The sequence below is a fragment of the Rana temporaria genome, chromosome 6 (assembly GCF_905171775.1).
Source record: "Rana temporaria chromosome 6, aRanTem1.1, whole genome shotgun sequence".
NCBI classification, from domain to species: Eukaryota; Metazoa; Chordata; class Amphibia; order Anura; family Ranidae; genus Rana; species Rana temporaria.
Genome location: NC_053494.1, coordinates 140,667,735 through 140,687,459, shown reverse-complemented (window position 1 = coordinate 140,687,459; position 19,725 = coordinate 140,667,735). Strand labels below are relative to the sequence as shown.

At 41.6% G+C, this 19,725-nt stretch overlaps 1 protein-coding gene across 1 annotated transcript in view; it reads left to right on the top strand.

Moving 5' to 3' along the window:
• Window positions 1–19,725, top strand: part of ERBB4 (erb-b2 receptor tyrosine kinase 4) — a 1,211,692-nt gene that overhangs the window by 822,771 nt on the left and 369,196 nt on the right. Inside the window, exon 5 of the mRNA XM_040358486.1 lies at window positions 6,518–6,583. Coding sequence (XP_040214420.1) covers window positions 6,518–6,583 — 66 coding nt within the window. The remainder of the gene's footprint in view (window positions 1–6,517; window positions 6,584–19,725) is intronic.

Below are 19,725 nucleotides of genomic sequence, written 5' to 3'. Positions count from 1 at the left end.
CCATTGATACAGAAGCATTTGTTACGCCTTGTACACACGACCAGTTTTCATGACGAGAAAACAGCAATTTTTTATATTGGTCGTGTGTATGCTCCCTAGCAGTTTTCTCAACGAAAAAAAATGCCCGCAAAAACATTGAAACCAGCTCTCCTTTTTCTTGTCGTGTTTCCCGTCTGTCTTTTTCTTGTCGTGAAAAACAGTCATGTGTATGCTTTTCCGAGGGGAAAAAAACGTGCATGCTCAGAATCAAGTATTCAGCCCAAAGGATGGCGCCATTTGAAAGGAACTTTCCCTTTATAGTCCCGTCGTACGTGTTGTACGTCATTGCGCTTTGGTCGGAAGGTTTTTGCATGAACGTGTGTATGCAAGTCAGGCTGGAGAGGAATCACGTTGGGAAAAACGTTTTTTTTCCTGCCGAGAAAAATGGTCGTGTGTACGAGGCATAACTCTCAATGAACACCAATGATGGGGCATTTTTTTCACTCCAGCTGAGGTTCAGTTCCAGGGCATTTTTCATATTCCTACTGGTCCCAAACAGTCTGATGAACAGTGAACAGCTCTTTTTTAAACAGCTCGAGGACCCCTGTACTAAAATATTGATATTTGCTTTTTTAGCTATAAATATATGATTGATTTTTGCAGGCAAATATAAGGTGCTGCATAAATTGTAGCATCTTATATACTTATTGTTTTTTATATATGGGAATAATTATTTATTTCTTTATTGGTGCATTATTTATTCAACCATGTGTATATAATGTTATACATTTTATGCTGCAGGACCATGTTATGGATTTACATATTTACACAATTTGATGTATCTCTTAATAATTAATCCTGGGGAAGGCTAATAGGTAGACCGTTGTTTTCTTTAAGTGTTTTTGTGAGGTGTATAATCATTTTAGGTCTTTGGCTATCAATTATGCACAGTAAAATAGTAATTTGTATGTGTGTGTACTGTCAATTTTGATAATGAGTCATTGAATAACTATTTTAACACATTTCTTATGTAGTGCTACCCCCACAGGAGCCTCTTAGATTTAACAGGTTCTCTCCCCCAACAGTGCAGAGACAGCAAAGCACACATCAACAGTCCACTCACTCTGGCTCGTTGAACAGTGTAGGGGTTTATATTTTATTGCTTTTAGAAACTGGGAAGGGGATGGTGTGGAATAATCCAAACATGCTTGAGCACAATTCTGCAAAGGACAACTCTCTCTGTCAACAGTAGTGACACAGTCTTCTCACTTATAGCAGGGAACCGTGAGATAAATTGTAGAACAAGTATAGCTAGACTGGAACAGTCTATAGGTTGATGGCTGGGGACCATGAAGTAGCTAGCAGAACAGGTATAGCTAGACTGGAACAGTCTATAGGTTGATGGCTGGGGACCATGAAGTAGCTAGAAGAACAGGTATAGCTAGACTGGAACAGTCTATAGGTTGATGTCTGGGGACCATGAAGTAACTAGCAGAACAGGTATAGATAAACTGTAACCATTTTTTGGTTTACGGCTGGTGACCATACCTCCCAACATTTTGAGATGAGAATGAGGGACACCTACTAGCAAACGTATGTAGGCATAGGACATGCCCCCTGTCACACCCCCTTAATGGAGAATTAACAAAAAAGGTTAATTAAATCCATAAGGGCTGTTTTGTAACCACTACTATTCCTTTATAGTGGCTATTAAAATTAACAAATGCAGCAATTTAGAATTTGGATGAAATGTTTAGCACTGGGAAACACTTTTTAAAGGATTAAAAGTATATTTAATATACAACTATCTAGATCAGACCAAAATGAGGGACACATGAGGGAGAAAGAGGGACAGAGGGACATTTCTCCGAATCAGGGACGGTTGGGAGCTATGCTAGTGACTATGAAGTAGCTTTAAGGTGCAGCACAGAAAGGAGGCTCTACTCACAGAACCCTGAAACAGGATTAGTTCATAGGTGCAGCCTCTTAAAGTAAAGTAATCCAGCATCCAGTTCCAGGGGAATCAGGGGCAAGCAGCTCCCATCCTCTCAGCTCACTGATCCATTCCCTTTAGGAGAGACTATTTAACAGCATCCCAACCACCGAATGGGCAATGCCCCCTCCCCATGGATTGGCTAGGCCCTGCTCAAAATTCAGACTGGTCATTTGAATTCCCCCACCCTAAGCTCTAGAAACTTCTTCTAGAGGCAGGGGGAAGCAATCAAACTCCCAGTCTGTGAAGCCATGAACAGACCAGATCAAACAATTACTGCCTCTCTGGCTACAGCAGGAGCCAACAACTATATTTACCTAGTTTATAATAATTTATAATCTTTAACCATCAGGAAATTCATGTTATGGATTGCTTCAAACTTAAAATGCTGTGTTGCACAGACAGGTTACTGGTCATACAACCTTCATATAATCTCACAGATCCCAATGATCAGTAAATATGCTTGCCGGGTTAGACATTGGAATTGTGTCATCTGATTAGAGCCACCACACTCAAGCAGGGTCAGTTTCAGACCTAAATATAACCATAGAAATGGGTTTCTGCCATATTATTATTTCAATATCCTGTAAAAGCTTAATTTACTTTGTAACAAATACATTACAATACTGTCGCTTTTTCTCATTCTTTTGAATTGCTTAGAAATAACATGACTTCAATTATCTACTCAGTCCTCCTGAAACAAGTCTCCTGCTTCACACTATGACCTTTTGTTCCAAACTTCTGCTTTTCAGAACATGTCAAAGCAATTCTTTTTCCAAAAAAGTGTCCCTACCCTTCTCAAGACGCACGACAAATATGATATTTTTCTAGCTAGTCATTCCTAATCCCTTTTGTTATAAATCAATTAGAACTCATTAAGTTTGTGCACTAGGCTCCAGTAGCTTCATAATAATAATTATCATTATTACTGATTAAAGTTATATTATTTGTGCCAGATGGAGCCTCCTCTGCACCTTTTCACCCCAGCCTCCCACTACCCAATTGTGGTAGACACTAATAATTTTGCATGATCTTGCCATAATGAGTTTATGATCGAAATAAACAGATGGCACAGTGACAGGAAATAATACGCTGTATGATCACTTCAACGCCATGACACCTGCAGATGACTTAGCCTGTCATTTGAAAGATATGACCAAAGGTCTCTTCGGCAGCACAAAGGTGAACAAAGAACAAACTTTCCATTCCCATTCTTCTTAATGCATATCTCTACCCTCAGCCACTTAAAGCTCAATGCTCAAAATCCAAAGGTTACATGGTCTTTATTTAAAGCTGTGCCACGTGATTTTGACCTCCATGGATTTTAATGGAGGTGCCTGTAAATGTGTGCACAAGCATTTTGATGCATTTTTTAACATATTTTTAGACCTAAACAACTAATCACCTTTGCTAGTCTTCCTCCTCTCCTCCCACCCAGAAGCTGACATACTTGTGCAAAACTGCTTGCAAAACACTTAACCACTTAAGACCCGGACCAAAATGCAGCTAAAGGACCTTGCCCCTTTTTGCGATTTGGCACTGTGTCGCTTTAACTGACAATTGCGCAGTCGTGCGACGTGGCTACCAAACAAAATTGGCGTCCTTTTTTTCCCACAAATAGAGATTTCTTTTGGTGGTATTTGATCACCTCTGTGGTTTTTATTTTTTGCGCTATAAACAAAAATAGAGCGACAATTTTGAAAAAAATTCAATATTTTTTACTTTTTGCTATAATAAATATCCCCCAAAAATATATATAAAAAAAAAAATGTTTTCCTCAGTTTAGGCCGATACGTATTCTTCTACATATTTTTGGTAAAAAAATCGCAATAAGCGTTTATCGGTTGGTTTGCGCAAAATTTATAGCGTTTACAAAATAGGGGATAGTTTTATTGCATTTTTGTTAATTATTATTTTTTTTCTACTATTCATCGATTTTTTTTCATGACTGCGACATTATGGCAGACACTTCGGACAATTTTGACACATTTTTGGGACCATTGTCATTTTCACAGCAAAAAATGCATTTAAAATGCATTGTTTATTGTGAAAATGACAATTGTAGTTTGGGAGTTAACCACAGGGGGCGCTGTTGGGGTTATGTGTTCCCTGAAGTCTGTTTACAACTGTAGGGGGGTGTGGCTGTAGGTGTGATGTCATGGATTGTGTCCCCCTAAGAGCCACAGTGAAGAACGGGGAAGCCGTGTTCACACACGGCTCTCCCCGTTCTTCAGCTCCGGGGACTGATCGACTGATCGTGGGACTCCAGCGGCGATCGGGTCCGCGAGTCCTGGATCACGGAGCTTTGGACCAGGTCGCAGGAGTGCCCCGCGGCCACGCGCCCGCGACCCCACGGCTGGGCTTAAAGGACAACGTACCTATACGTTGATGTGCCATTCTGCTAACGTATATCAGCGTGAAGGGGTCCTTAAGTGGTTAAAGAGTTATTAAACTCTAAACCAAAAATGTTATATATTGCATCCTTAGATGTGGTGGCTTTGGTCTTCTTTGTTAGGCTTTTTTCCATTTGTTTTCACCTGGTGATCTGGCCATTAACACACCTTCTGTATTATGCCCCGTACACACGATCGGAATTTCCGATGGAAAAAAGTCCGTCTGACTTTTTCCATCGGAAATTACGACCGTGTGTATGCCCCGTTGGATTATTTCCATTGGAAATTCCGAGGAATTACGTCTGAGTTTAAATTGTCCGATGTGATTTTGGTCCGACCGTGTGTATGGGGCTTTAGAGTGCCTCCACTCTGGATGAAGGAGCACAGAATCCCCTATGGACAGCAGCATTGCCCATCTGGGTGGAGGGAGTGTTAAATGGACTAGCAGATATTGATAAACTAACAAATTGAAGCCAAACTCCAGCTCACATTGCAATTACACAAGCAACAGTTTTTCTTTTCTTTTGGAATAAAGATTTTACATGAATAAATAAAATTTAGTTTACATTGTAAGCACCGCTGTCACTGGTAAATGGGTTGTCTTCTGCAGGACATTGCATTCTGTTGAAAAACAACAGACTTACTGGCCAGATCACCAGGTAACAATAAAAGAATAAAAACCTAAAAAAGAAAACAAATGCAGCTAAGAATTAGTAACCTGCTATATAATAAATATTTGCTTTAGGGTTTAAAGCTAAATTCCAACTTTCTTTTTGACTGGACTTGAATGGAACGATCAGCCCAAACATAGATCATACCACTGTACCATGCTGCACTGTAGTCTGCATATCCCCTGATAGTCTGGGTTTAGTTGTGGCTTTGTGACACTTCCACAGCCACGTACTGCAACAGCTAGAGTCTGTAACACTCCTTTGTAGTCTTTCAGACTCTGAAAATGGTGAAAAATTCTTCAGAGCTCCGATGTTGGGTGGAATTGAATACATCCTAATTAGCATTCAATCCCACCAGGGCCATCTTTAATGTTGATTGGACCCTGGGCAAAAAAAATTGCCCAGCACATGATTTTTACTTGTTGATTGGTTGCTAGAGATTACTGTACAGTAATATTACTCACTGATTGGTTGCTAGAGGTTACAGAACATCATCTCTTCACTGCAGAAGGGCATGATATACATATGAATAGCACCTTTATTTACATATGAATGCAGCCGACCTCAGCTATTTACATATAAATCCTGCCACTATTTACATATGAATGCTTGCATTATTTGCATATGAATTACGGTTATTTGCATGTAAACACAGGGTCTACTGTGCACAACTGTACACAACACATCTGTACACAACAATATGGCAAGCTGGGCTGCATTAGTAGCAGCACTTCACACTGAGATATCAGGGCACAGCACATGACTAAAACTTAAGGGCACAAGGGAATTTAAACTGGGATAGTTGGCAAGTATGATGCAGCTGCATTGGGCCCCATGTCGGAAAAACTGAGAGTAGCATACACACGGCTGGGATTCTCGGCCAAAAGATCTCCTCACATTTTTCCCATCGGGAAAACTGATCGTGTGTACGAGGCATGAGAAGTTTTCCAGACACATGAGATAAATTTGTGTAAGGAGAGAGGCGGAGGGAGAGCTTTGAATCGAGCTTGTCTAATCACAACACTGTTATTCTGCTGTGTGGAGTTGAGTGTGTGCCTTTCCTCCAATCAGCTCTCATACACTGTAACTGCAGTCTCTCCGGCCCCTCCTCCTGACAGATGAAGACACATTTTAAACATGATTCTGCCCTTTTGAAGAGCCATAGGGAAGAGACGACTACAGATAAAGAAGTAAAACCTATGCAGGAGGATTTGTTTCATCCCTGTGTATCATCTGAGACTGTTCACTTAACTGGTTATATGTGAGGGTTAACATTCACTTTAAATCTCTGGTAATAAATGTACCTTGTGCACAGTGTAAGAAGGTTAGGTTTTTAAAGACAAATTATGTTTCAAACCTGAAATAAATGTGAAACTTATATCTGCATTAATGTCAGATTTTAGGAGTTCGAAAAGAATGTGATGCATTTCAAGAACTGGTCATATGAACACTTGTCATATAAAAAAATCTTGTGTTCTCAGGTGGGAAATGTCCGAAAGCATGTCCTGACCATTGCTGGGGCCCAAATGAACCTCAGTGCCAAAGATGTAAGTACCATTTTTTTTTATATTTGAAAAACATTATAGATTTGTTGAAGTATAACTATTAGCAAAATGTTTATCTTTGAATAGAGTAGAGTTGGATTAGAACACATGTCAGGTTTTTATTTTTGTCTGTTACCCTGTTGGAGAGATTCACCCTCTCTATTTGTCCTGTTTATATTTATCATTGAAAGTGAAAGTAAAAAAAAATCTTAAATTTTGGGTTGTCCTCAGAAAAGTAATTGATTAAAATCTTCAAATGGGCACACTAATTCTGGTGACCTGGGCGGCCCCAATGGATTCCCCTAATTTTCAGGAATTTCCTCTCACTTCCTTTTTTGGCTATTGAACAGGAAGTGAAATCTAAAAGAAAAAGATGAGAATGGTGTGCTTATTTGATAATGTGCCATAAAGTAGTATACTCAATGAAAAGAATATGATGAGTATCCAAACATACAAATACATAAATAAATGTGAATAAAGTCCAACTAAAACCCAATGGTAGGAGTTAGTTCATATAAAGGCAACATCTCATAGAGATAACTTGATAGGAAAAAAAACAGATAAAACATCTATCCAAGCATTGAATGTTAAATGTATAAATTGGCCCTGTCAACTCCAACAATGACCCAAGGCTCAAACAAGGCTCATCAGATAGTCAGATAAGGAATCCTGCTGATGGATCTGTAAAGGCATCCAGGCGAAGACGAAGAACTACGTACAAAACTTGGCATCAAAACATCTTGGGTAATTCCACATATAGAGGAAACAGCTCGCTCCAAGGAATGGCACTACTTGTATAAATGGTGCTCAAAGGAAACAAAGAACAGCCATAGTGCAATATTGCCAAATTAAAAGTACATTTATTTAGTAAAAAAACTGCTTACATGAAGTAAGGATAAAAACTGCAGTAAAAAGCAATGGGAATAGTGACACACAGGCCTCCTCACCATACTTCTGTTAAAACACCACCAGAACTGATGTCACAAGGCTCCACCCGACGTGTTGCGTCACTGGTCACGTGATTTCCTCAGGCATAGCAAGGAAGTGAAATCTGCCTACAGATGGCAAAAAAATAGTAAAAATGGCCAAAAAAGCGACAGGTTATAAATAATCCTCCCTTACTCTATCTAAAATGAAAAAAAAGTTGTGCCTATAGCTCTTTAATGTATACAAAAGAGTTTTATGAAAGTGATTGGACATAAGCTGAATTTTTGCAATAAGACTGATGGCATGTAGAATAGTTTCATTCCTCTACTTCTTATAATCTATCTATTTGAATACCTAGGTGAGTAGTCACAATTAAGTTGGGTACACTTCAAAGTGAAAGCTGACCTGCTCTGTCTTTTATCAACATAGGCTTGTCTGCAACACTAAGGATATATGTTTTATTTTTGTTACCAGGAAACAAAACTAAGCAGTGATATTATATGCATATACTTGCAAACTGTACGGTATAGAAAAATAGAAATCTATCTATCCTATATATTTTATAATAAAACACTATTCCTCTATTCCAAGTAAAATAAGTAAGCCCAAAGGTCCACAGGTTGATTGTGAGTCCTCCTTGGTCTTACAAATAACATCAATGGGCTCAATTCTCCCGCTTGTGCTTGCAGGCACTGCATCTTGTACCCTTAAGAAAGTGTTGTTTTTCTCCAGTCACATTTGCCTTGGGTAATCAGTATACACTTTTCTAAATATCCTGATAAGCATACAGTTAAGAGCTAAAAAAAATGCCTATGGTGCTCGAAATCAGCGGGTCTCAACCTCAATCCTCAAGTACCCCCAACAGGCCACGTTTTGGGATATTTTCTTAGATAAAATAGCTGTCCAAAATACCAAACCATTGACTCTGATTTAAAGCACCTGTGCAAGATAAAGGAAAACCTGCAAACATGGCCTGTTGGGGGTACTTGAGGACGGAGGTTGAGGACCACTGCTCTAAATGACGTCAAAGAATGATGATGCATACTATGCTACACCTGTGTGCACTCCCCACCCTGCTAAGGCCAGATGCATGCAGAAATCTTCGACTTTGCTCTAACTTTGATCTCTAGCCCTTCTCCATTGGCTTCCAGAATGAAATGTAGGAACCTCAGCTGCTAATAAAGAGGCATCCCAGTATATTGTGGCTTGCCAAAAGAAGAGGAGTGGAGAGGAGAGGGAGAGAGGAGGAGAGGAGAGGAGAGAAGAGGAGAGGGGAGGAGAAATGTGGGTGGGAGATCAAAGCGAAGAAGGACTTTAGAAAGTGTTTGCTTAACTGCTTGCTGACTGCCTCCTGCACATATACGTCGGCAGAATCGCACGGCTTCGCAAACCAATCAATAAACAGTTATTGCGATTTTGTTTACCAAAAATATGTAGAAGAATACGTATCGGCCTAAACTGAGGAAAATATTATTTTATTTTTCCTATATTTTTGGGGGATTTTATTATAGCAAAAAGTGAAAAAATATATATTTTTTTCAAAATTGACGCTTTATTTTTGTTTATAGCGCAAAAAATAAAAACCGCAGAGGTGATCAATTACCACCAAAAGAAAGCTCTATTTGTGTGGAGAAAAAGGACGTCAATTTTGTTTGGGAGCCACATCGCACGACCACTCAATTGTCAGTTAAAACGACGCAGTGCCAAAGAGCAAAAAGTGTCCCGGTCATTTGGCAACCAAATCCTCCGGGGCTAAAGTGGTTACGTTTTGGAGACTCTTTGGTGAAAGCAAGCAACCTATTGTGCCTGCTTTGCTTAGCTTCTACTATTTTAATAGGAGTGGGTATAACATTGTTCATTTATTCATTTTCAACCAAATGGCCAACGTGCACATAATGGCGCTTTAGAAAGCTGTAGCTTCCTGGCCAAGATACCAAGGCAATCTATAATGGATGTCATGCTTATTAAGTGTAACATGAAGGTTAACAATCACTGCTCCCTTGTCACACCTAACTTATTCTGCTGCCAAACTGCTGAACGTCAAGCTGAATTAATACAATAAAACATATTATTTGTTTTAGAATACTCTAGTTTCCAGAAAACAATAGTATAGTCTTAAGGTGTTTATGTTCTCTCATTCTTATGTCATACATCACCCCGTATGTACTATATGCTATTTATTTGAACAGTTCCTTCTCAGTGTATGTGCACAATACTATGTGTTGCCAAGTTTTAGGGAGGAATCAGACTTAAAGAGGAGCTCCAGTCTGTAAAGAAAAAAATTTAAATTAAAAGTCAGCAGCTACCAATACTGTAGCTGCTGACTTTGATTATAAGGACACTTACCTGTCCAGGGATTTCATGAGACATTTCCTCCAATTGGGTGCAGGCAGCGGCATTCTAAGTATGGGAAACTGGCAGAGAAGCCTTCAGTCTTCTCAGACGGTTTCCTACTGCACATACGCGAGTCATGCTGTGTTTTCTGAATGGTGCCGCCATCTTCTGGGACCTGTGTGTGTCCTAGAGGACAGTGGGGGGGGGGAGGAGGAGGGGCCAGAAATGTTGTAGATTGAACGGAAGATTGACTGGAGATTAACTGGAAGTGGTTTTGACAGGTACCTACCCCCTCCAAAAAGTGCCAAATGTGGCAGTGGAGGGGGAAGGTGTGAAGAAGCAGATCTTCCTCTTTTGGGTGGAGCTCCACTTTAAGAACACATCCAAGACCATGGCCACATCACACCTAGATTTGAATGTGAAATCACAGACCAGCCCAGCTAAACCAATTATACTGAATTGAAACAGACATAGTGAATGGCTTACTAACGTCTTATATGTGTGGAATACTTCAGTGATGAGATTTTGTAAAATGAATAAATAAAGTAATAAATGAACAGGAAAGAGATGTGAGACCCCTTCTTTATAGCAACAGCAAGTGGCCAGATTGGGAATCTCAAGTGCAGAGACCTTATTACAGGATTCCCCAATATTTTTTGGAGGTGATGGATGATTTAAAACTCCAACATTCATCCAAAACTGAAATGTTTTCCAGTTGAAAATGCATTTGATAAAAAAAAAATCCTATTTTACAGTTTATTTCAATCGGGTCTTTTCTACATTCGCATTCCCAGTTTTCAAACGCAGACGCAGATTTTACTGCACATTATTATTTTAAGATGATTCCTACAAGTCAGAGAAAAGTGGCATCTGTGTTGCAAATAGCAGCCAATCAGATTACACAATCTACTTTAGTAGTTCAGGTTAGGAAGCTAACATCTAATTGGCTAGTAAGGATAAAACATCTACTGTATTATTTTACCCATATATCATGTTTTACCACTAGAAATTATATGTTAACCCCTTCTCGCTGGCAGCACACATATATGTGGCCTCATGGAAGTGAATCCTTATCCGTGGGGGTGCATATATGCGTACCTGTGTTTGTCCTGGAAACAGGCTGGGGTCTCGCACTAAAGATCGGGAACTAGGAGGTTGAGTTTCCAATCACCTGATTACTGTGATAGCCATGGCTTTAAAAAAAGAAAAATATACGTTGTATCTTATTTCTCCTTGCTAGAGGAGAAATGTGTTAACAAAAGTGGTATGTGTAAAAAATAATAAGAAAAAAATTGCTAAATCAGGGTTTGAGTTTGGTCATGGTCAAGGATAGGGTCAAAGATCAAGGTCAAAATAGTATCAGTGTCAGTTAACGTGAGTGTCAGTGTGTTTTAGGTAGCATTAAAAAAAAGTTGAATGCACACTGTTTGTACAGTAGGCGCTACTACGGGTACAAACAGCAAAACACATACACATATGTGGTATCGCTGTAATTGTCAGGAGCAATTTATTTTGGGTTGTTCCTTGATGGAAAAAATAAATAGTAAATTAAAAAATATATATTCTATATTGTGCCAGTTTTCGTTTGATAATAATTTAACCTCTTTACCCCGACGTAACGCAAATATCTTCTGCTTCAAGAGGTTGTAGCTGCAGGCATCACCCTGGTACAGTTTTTTAGAACCGACGGTCAGCTTTCTTGTAATAAGAACCGATGCGACTAATCAGCACCTCAGCTGTTATTACAAGCAGTGGGAGGGTAAACCCCCCCCCCTCCCGCCACGTTCTGCAGCTCACCCGGGGTCTCCAGGCCCACCGAGAGGCATGAATGACCAGGTGACCAGGTGGCATGTCCACCGGCTGGCTGGAGACCCGAACAAAGACAGAATCGGCTTTGATCGGGTCTCGGATCTAGTAATCCGGAATCATGACATCGTTTGCGGTTTACTGAAGCCTTAAAGGTGCCAGATTTAAACAAAAAATTCAGTATTCAAATTAGGCAAACTTGGCAATTTGTAAATATAAAAAATAAATAAATTATAATTTTTTTTTAAAGTGCCCCAATTCTTCGTTCTCGCGTGCAGAAGAGAACACATACGCAAGTCTCGCCCACAAATGTAAACAGTGTTCAAACCACACATTTGAGGTATCGCCGCAATCGCTAGAGCGTGAGCAGAGATTCTAGCGCTAGACCTTCCCTGTACAGTAATTCTAAATTGGTAAAAGTGTCGCCTATGGAGATTTTTAAATACTGTAGTTTGTCCCCATTTGTGCGCAATTTTAAGAATGACATGTTGGGTATCTATTTACTCGGCATAACATCATCTTTCATATTCTACAAAAAAATTGTAGATTCACACTGAAGGCATCAAAACTATGAATTAACACATGTGGAATTATACATAACAAAAAAGTGAGAACCAGCTGAAAATATATTTCATATTCTAGGTTCTTCAAAGTAGCCACCTTTTGTAGCAGACACATCTCTAGAACTGAGGAGGAGACTGTGTGAATCAGGCCTTCATGGTAGAATATCTGCTAGGAAACCACTTCTAAAGAAAGGCAACAAGCAGAAGAGACTTGTTTGGGCTAAAGAACACAAGGAATGGAAATTAGACCAGTGGAAATCTGTGCTTTGGTCTGATGAGTCCAAACTTGAGACCTTTGGTTCCAACCCCTGTGTCTTTGTGCGACGCAGAAAAGGTGAACGGATGGACTCTACATGCCTGGTTCCCACCGTGAAGCATGGAGGAGGAGGTGTGATGGTGTGGGGGGGGCTTTGCTGGTAACACTGTTGGGAATTTAATCAAAATTGAAGGCATACTGAACCAGCATGGCTACCACAGCATCTTGCAGCGGCATGCTATTCCATCCGGTTTGCGTTTAGTTGGACAATCATTTATTTTTCAACAGGACAATGACCCCAAACACACCTCCAGGCTGTGAGAGGGCTATTTGACCAAGAAGGAGAGTGATGGGGTGCTGCGCCAGGTGACTACCTCTTGAAGCTCATCAAGAGAATGCCAAGAGTGTGCCAAGCAGTAATCAAAGCAAAAGGTGGCTACTTTGAAGAACCTAGAATATGAAATATATTTTCAGTTGTTTCACACTTTTTTGTTATGTATAATTCCACATGTGTTAATTCATAGTTTTGATGCCTTCAGTGTGAATCTACAATTTTCATAGTCATGAAAATAAAGAAAACTCTTTGAATGAGAAGGTGTGTCTGTACTGTATATATATATATATATATATATATATATATATATATATATATATATATATATATATGTAATGTTTGGGAGTTCTACGTAATTTTATAGGAACAAATACTGATTTTAACTTGTAAGCAACAAGTGTCAGAAAAGGTCTTAGGCCCCGTACACACGGTCGGTTTGGTCCGATGAGAATGAACCGAAGTTCATTTTCATTGGACCAAACCGACCGTGTGTATAGGCTATTGGTCTGTTTTCCTTTGGTCCAAAATTTTAAAACCTGCTTCAAAACCGAAACGATGGACCGCTGCCCCATCGGACCAAACCGATGGTTAGTACAGAAAAGCATCGGTTCAAAACCTGCGCATGCTCAGAATCAAGTCGGCGCATGCTTGGAAGCATTGAGCTTCGTTTTATTCAGCACGTCGTGTGTTTTACGTCACCGCGTTCTGACCCGATCGGATTTTGGACTGATGGTGTGTACACATATCAGGCCGTATGGCCACTTCAGAGGTGAACCGATGAAAACGGTCCGTCGGACCATTCTCATTGGTTTGGTCCGACTGTGTGTACAAGGCCTAAATCTCCAAAGGGTTAAAAGAAATCAGGAGATATCCCTTTACCACTTAACACCCCATGAAAGCCCAATTTGTCTTGAAAAAGCAAGATATAATTCACCTGGACACACTAAGTAGTTAGTACAGTTTTACTAACAAATGTCAAATTTGCAAAACTGTGTTCAGTCATTAAGTTTTCTCTTACCTTCTGTCATGAAGAGGTTAAAAAGAAACAAAAAATAAATAAAAAATGCCATTCAACCTGGCTCAAGATATGTGTGTAATAATTTCTTGCTGACATCTGTCCAATCATCATATAGTGTCCCCCCCAGTCTAGACTAATGACGGGATTGGTGACATGTGTAATGCCGCGTACACACGGTCGTTTTTCGGCATGAAAAAAAAACAACGTTTTTAAAAACGTCATTTAAAATCATTGGGCCATATTCTGAGTAAAGTTACGATGGAGTAACTCAGGATACTCCATCGTAACTCCCTTTTTTGACCCGTGTATCTATGCTCCTGATTCTCAGAATCAGTTTTGCATAGATACACTTAAGATCCGCCATCTGTAAGTCACTTACACTGGCGGATCTTAAATGCAATGACGCCGGCCGCCGCTAGATGGCATTTAAGTGAAGGAGTCATTTGCGTATGCAAATGATCCTTCTACGCCGATTCACGAACGAGTTCGCGTCGCGTAACCGTCGCTAACGTCGTTTGCGTAAGCGGAAACTTACCCCTGCTATATGAGGGGTAAGTTTCCGCAAGTCTCGCGTAGGCCATGTTACGGATGGCGTCGGGTCCCCGTCGTGTTTTTTCGTCGGATACGTTGTTTACGTAAGTCGTTCTTGAATACGACTTTACGTCAATGACGCACACGTCGGCGTCATTGACGTTTTCCGCCGAGAACTGGAGCATGCGCACTGGGCTTTTTGCAGCCCGGCGCATGCCCAGTTCTTTTGTATCGGGGGCGCGCTTCATTTGAATAGAAGCCGCCCCCTTGGAGATCCGTCAGGCTACGCCGGGACACTTACACTCCGCTGTCCCAACTTATGGAGCAAGTGGTTGGGGAATACAACACCTGCTCCAGTAAGTTGGGACAGCGGAGTGTAAGTGCCCTAAGCGAAGCTGGCGGAGATTTACTCAGAATATGGCCCATTGTGTTTGGGCTTCACATCGTTTTTCGGCTTCTGAAAAATGTAGTTTTTCGGGTTGTAAAAAATGATCCTGTGTGGGCTAAAATGATGTTTTAAACCCGCGCATGCCCAGAAGCGAGTTATGAGACGGGAGGTAAAACTACCATTCGTAATGGAGTAAGAACATTCATCACGCTGTAACAGACAAAAAAGCGCAAATCGTCTTTTACCAACAAGGAATCAGCTAAAAGCAGCCCAAAGGCGAATAGGTTGTATTTGATCTTGTGGTATGTATAACTGATCCAGTGCAATGGCTGTAAATGCATTATATAATTCAGTTTTGTTTAACCACTTAACCCCTGGACCATATTGCACTTTTTGCAATTCGGCACTGCGTCGCTTTAACTGACAATTGCGCGGTCGTGCGACGTGGCTTCCAAACAAAATTGCCGTCCTTTTTTCCACACAAATAGAGCTTTCTTTTGGTGGTATTTTATCACCTCTGCGGTTTTTAGTTTTTGCGCTATAAACAAAAATAGAGCGACAATTTCTAAAAAAAATAATATTTTTTACTTTTTGCTATAATATATATCCCCCAAAAATATATAAAAAAAACATTATTTTTCCTCAGTTTAGGTCGATACGTATTCTTCTACATATTTTTCGCAATAAGCATTTATTGATTGGTTTGCGCAAAAGTTATAGCGTTTACAAAATTGGGGTATTTTTATGGCATTTTTATTAATATATTTTTTTTTTACTAGTAATGGCGGCGATCATCGATTTTTTATGGTATTGAGACATTATGACGGACACTTCGGACACTTTTGACACATTTTTGGGACCATTGGCATTTTTATAGCGATCAGTGCTATAAAAGTGCATTGGATTACTATAAAAATGCCACTGGCAGTGAATGGGTTAACACTAGGGGGCGGGGAAGGGGGTTAAGTATGTTACCTGGGTGTGTTCTAACTGTAGGGGGGGTCGACTGACATGGGGAAATGACTGATCAGCATTTCTCTCCCTTTACACACACAGCTCCCGGTCCTCGCTTTGTAGGGAGCGATCGGGTGTGCCCGGCGGCGATCGCGCCCGCCGGGGCACGCACACGGGAGCGGGGGGCGCGCCTAGTGGCCTGCGCGAGAGCCGACATATAACTACGGGCTCCCGTGCAGGGGAGCTGACCTGCCGCCGTATAACTGCGGTGGCTGGTCGGCCAGCAGTTAAAGTGTCACTCAGTGATGTCACAGACCGCAGTATGTATTTGAGATAAATGAATCCAGGCGACCCTACACTGATGGTTTGCATACTTACAGCAACATTTGGATAAATAATGCAATGCAGCATATTTTCTGTCTGGGATTCTTGTAGAATACAGCAGCACCTGTTAGATTATCTTCATTTCTTAGAGAATACAAACTGCACAGCTAATATCCAGTTAGGATAGGGAAAAAAAACTAGTAAGACTTTGGTGCAAGAAGTAAGAAAATAGCTGAAACAGCATCCCAAATCAATCAGGATCGCCCAAGCACTTTCACGGCACGCAGCATCTTTAATTAAAATCTGTGTATTGTGCTAATAACTTTGCATGTTCATAAGTCTCCTGTATTGATTTAATTTGTCCACCAGGCCGGCACTAGAAGGAGCAGTGTAATGCATGGACACCATGTAAAATTAACAGAAACATTTCAGTGAAAATGGGGTTGATTCCCCCAGGCTCATTGATGCTGAACTGTGATTTTCATTGTAGCGCCAATGCCTACGTTCTAAAACATGCTGTGGGGGATCTCAAAGCTAATTGTTATTCTGGATGACTTGCACAGGCTATATCTGCCATTTCTGTTTAGGTTCCATTAGCATTAGGAGGCTAGATTACTGGCCCGTGAAAATAGCTGGACACTACTGTCTATATGCACAAAGGTTCAGAAGGCTTAGGCCTCGTACACACGACCGAGTTTCTCGGCAAAAACCAGCAAGAAGCTTGCTGGGTTTTTTTTTTTTGCCGAGGAAACTGGTCGTGTGTACACTTTTCAACGAGGAAACCGTCGAGGATCTCATCGGGCCTAAAAGAAAGCATGTCTTCTTTTTCCTTGACGGGAATGGGAAAATTTGGCTCGCTGAGATCCTCGGCGGCTTCACAAGGAATTCGACGAGCAAAACGATGTGTTTCGCCGGTCGAGTTCCTCGGACGTGTGTACGAGGCTTCAGACAAACATGGCAAGGTCTAATGTAGAGGGAAAGTGAGTAATATACTACAGTGCTTCATAGGTGCTAGAGAAGACATGGTGTGCCATAAGGGTGAGGAAGAACTTCAAAGGGGTTGAGATATTAATTAGTCAGAGACAGAGATCCAGTGATGAGATCCTGTTTTTCTGATCATTTAAGTTTTTTCAGAGAAGGAATTAAACTCTGATCAAACTTTAAACATTAAGGGCTCGTACACACGATCGGAATTTCCGATGGAAAAAGTCTGATGGATTTTTTACATTGGAAATTCCGACCGTGTGTATGCTCCATCAGAGAAATTCCATCAGAAATTCCGATGAATTCCATCGGAGATTACATAGAGAGCATGTTCTCTTTTCGTCCGATGGAATTCTGTCGCAATTCTGATGTGAATTTGGTCGGAAAAAGGTCCGATCGTGTGCACAGGGCATCAGGAGGCAAAATCACATAAAAAGAAGCTTCCCCTGGAGACAGCCAGGGTTAAGTTTAGAGATGATGCCATCCTTGGTACTCCTAGATGATAATGCTCTTTTGTACAATCTCGTTCTAAAACGATTGATAGAATGGACTATCACAGGAAGCATGCAATCTGCTTTAAAGGCAGGCCTACTTTTGGTGCACAAACCCAAACAAGAAAAAGGACAATATTTAATGGTTCCTGAATTATAAAGAAACATTTGGCCTTTGAGTTATCATAATCTATACATTTTTGCTGCTGCTTCCTCTAAGGCCCCATACAGACGACCGAACATGTCTGCTGAAACTGGTCCGCGGACCAGTTTCAGCAGACATGTTCGGTCGTCTGTACAGCCGAGCGGACAGGATTCCACCGTACATTTGCCCGCCGGGCCTTTTTCGAGCGGGCAATTATTTCTAAACATGTTTAGAAACATGCCCGCTGGAATCCTGTCCGTCGGACATGTTCGGTCGTCTGTACAGACCTACCGTACATGTCCTAGCGGCAGCCATCCCTCGCATGCGTCGAATGACTTCGACACATGCGTGGAAGCATTGAACTGCCAGGGCCGCGCACGTCGCCACGTCATCGTCGCGGCGATGGCACGGCCTCGTCGCCGCGTATCGAGTACGCGCGGATTTCTGTATGATGGTGAGTACAGCCATCATACAGAAATCTCCGGGCAGACATGTACGATGAAAACGGTCCGGCGGACTGGTTTCATCGTACATGTTTGCTCGTCTGTACGGGGCCTAAGCCATCTGCCCTAGGTGCTGGCCCACAAATACCATTATGTAGCTACAGCCCTTGAGGCAGACACCATGTAAATGGCATGCTGGCCCCAGTGCCAAGTTAAACTCAGTGGAGGCCCCTAGGCATCTGAATAAATTGAAAGCTTGTAAGCTAAGTAAGTTGATAAATGTTCTTTATCTTTTGTAAACCATTTAAGAAAGCGTCATTGTCATTTTCTTTCAAGATTAAATCAATTGTATTTATATACATAGTTACATTAGTCCAAGCTGGACCAATGTAACTATATATGAAGTATCCATCGCTGGAATTCTTCTTTAATGATTTTTTTTTCTAATTATGGAAAGATCAGTAAACACCATTTGTCAAAAGATAAACTGTTCTGCTGGTTGTCAGATCCTCCAACTCTTCTGCACATATTTTCCTCATCATACCCTCCATGCTCCTCTTCTGCACAGTCACACTTCAGTCATACCATTCACACTCCTCTACTGCACATACAACCCCCTGTCATACCCTCCACACTCCTCTCCTGCACATACAACCCCCTGTCATACCCTCCACACTCCTCTCCTGCACATACAACCCCCTGTCATACCCTCCACACTCCTCTCCACACTCCTCTCCTGCACATGCCTTCCCTTGTCATACATTTCACACTTCTCTACTGCACATACAACCCCCTGTCATACCCTCCACACTCCTCTCCACACTCCTCTCCTGCACATGCCTTCTCTTGTCATACATTTCACACTTCTCTACTGCACATACAACCCCCTGTCATACCCTCCACACTCCTCTCCTGCACATTTAACCCCCTGCCATGCCCTTCATACTCCTCTCCTGCACATACAACCCCCTGTCATACCCTCCACATTCCTCTCCTGCCCATACAACCCCTGTCATACTCTCCACACTCCTCTCCTGCACATACAACCCCCTGTCATACCATCCACCTTCCTCTGCTGCACATACAACCTCTGTCATACCCTCCACATTTCTTTCCTGCACATGCAACCCCCTGCCATACCCTCCACACTCCTCTCCTGCACATTCAACCCCCTGCCATGCCCTCCATACTCCTCTCCTGCACATACAACCCCCTGTCATACCCTCCACATTCTTCTCCTGCACATACAACCCCTGTCATACTCTCCACACTCCTCTCCTGCACATACAACCCCTGTCATACTCTCCACACTCCTCTCCTGCACATACAACCCCATGTCATACCCTCCACATTCCTCTCCTGCACATACAACCCCTGTTATACTCTCCACACTCCTCTCCTGCACATACAACCCCCTGTCATACCCTCCACACTCCTCTCCTGCACATACAACCCCCTGTCATACCCTCCACACTCCTCACCTGTACATACTACCCCCTGCCATACCCTCCACACTCCTCTCCTGCACATACAACCCCTGTCATACCCTCCACACTCCTATCCTGCACATACTACCCCCTGTCATACCCTCCACACTCCTTTCCCCTCACATACCACCCCTGTCATACTCTCCACACTCCTCGCCTG